At 50.0% G+C, this 1,139-nt stretch overlaps 1 protein-coding gene across 1 annotated transcript; it reads right to left on the reverse strand.

The window, feature by feature from the left end:
* Positions 1 to 629: 629 nt before the first annotated feature.
* Positions 630 to 1,131, reverse strand: LOC105001313 (diphosphoinositol polyphosphate phosphohydrolase 3-beta). Its single transcript, XM_010857528.1, has one exon. It carries the CDS (start codon positions 1,129 to 1,131, stop codon positions 634 to 636), a length of 498 nt encoding a protein of 165 aa, XP_010855830.1. The 3' UTR covers positions 630 to 633.
* Positions 1,132 to 1,139: the final 8 nt, after the last annotated feature.

Raw genomic sequence — 1,139 nt, forward strand, 5'->3', positions numbered from 1 at the left:
ATACAGAAAGAGCACACGCTGTAAATTTTCTTAAATAACTTTTTGAAATTCAAAATTCGTCCTTCAAACCAATTCCCTTCACAGAAGGGCTTGCTGACAAGGACTAATACTGTGAATGAGAAAACAACTTAAGAAAAAAAAATTAATGAAAACGCCCGCCCACGAGCAAGCTGATCAGATTTTAAAGGACCTCAATACAATTCAAACCACAAGACTGGTACCAAAAGTACACATGAAGACCCACACACACACATACGTGTGAAATATATAAAAACAAACAAACCACAGCACCCATACACGTTTACACACACACACACACACACACACATTAACCTCAAAGTCTGAGTGAGCAGTTAAGGCAACTTAAAAAAACAACCCACATGGCTTTGGCTTTCTGAAATGTGTTATAGAGTTACCAAGAAGCGATTCTGAAAGCATCTGAAAAACGTGCAAAGTGCCTGAAAACAGTGCCTGGCAACTGAGACAGTTTGCAAGCATGATTCAGAGGTCTGCCAAGGAAACAAAAGAAGCCTCCCTCCTCCCGGTGAGACCGCACACGGCAAGAGAGGTGCTCCAGGCACTACTTATTGTCAGGTAGGCGGAAAGCAGAAGTTTGTGCACGAGCGGTACATACTAGGGATCGCCCTCCGGCGGGGACGGGGCCACGGAGTTTCCATTGGTTGGGGAACCGCCCAGCTTTAGTTTTTGCAGATATTCGGCATGCACGGGCTTGTGGCACTGGAGAACCTTGATCGCATCTTCGACTTTGAACCACTCTCGCTTCCTCCCAATGCTAACCGAATCTTCCCAATCCTCCAGAATCTCAGTGACAGTCAGTACATACACGTACGTTCTGTGCTTGCGATCTTGGTTCTGCTCGAAAATGCCCAGGAGCCGGCCTAACTTCCCCTTGACTCCCGCTTCTTCAAACACCTCGCGGACGGCCGCACCGCCCGGCTCCTCCTCGGGCTCCATGCCCCCGCCCGGCACGATCCAGCGGTCCGGGTACCGACTGCTACTCACTAACAGCACCTCGTCCTCGCGCTCGCTCCGGAAGCACAGGCACGCCGCCCGCTTCTTGAAGCCCTCGCGGTCATAGGTCCGCGTCTGGTTGGGCTTGAACTTCATCATAGAGGCGG

The sequence above is a fragment of the Bison bison genome, unplaced genomic scaffold (genome assembly GCF_000754665.1).
Source record: "Bison bison bison isolate TAMUID 2011002044 unplaced genomic scaffold, Bison_UMD1.0 scf7180017854891, whole genome shotgun sequence".
NCBI lineage: Eukaryota > Metazoa > Chordata > Mammalia > Artiodactyla > Bovidae > Bison > Bison bison.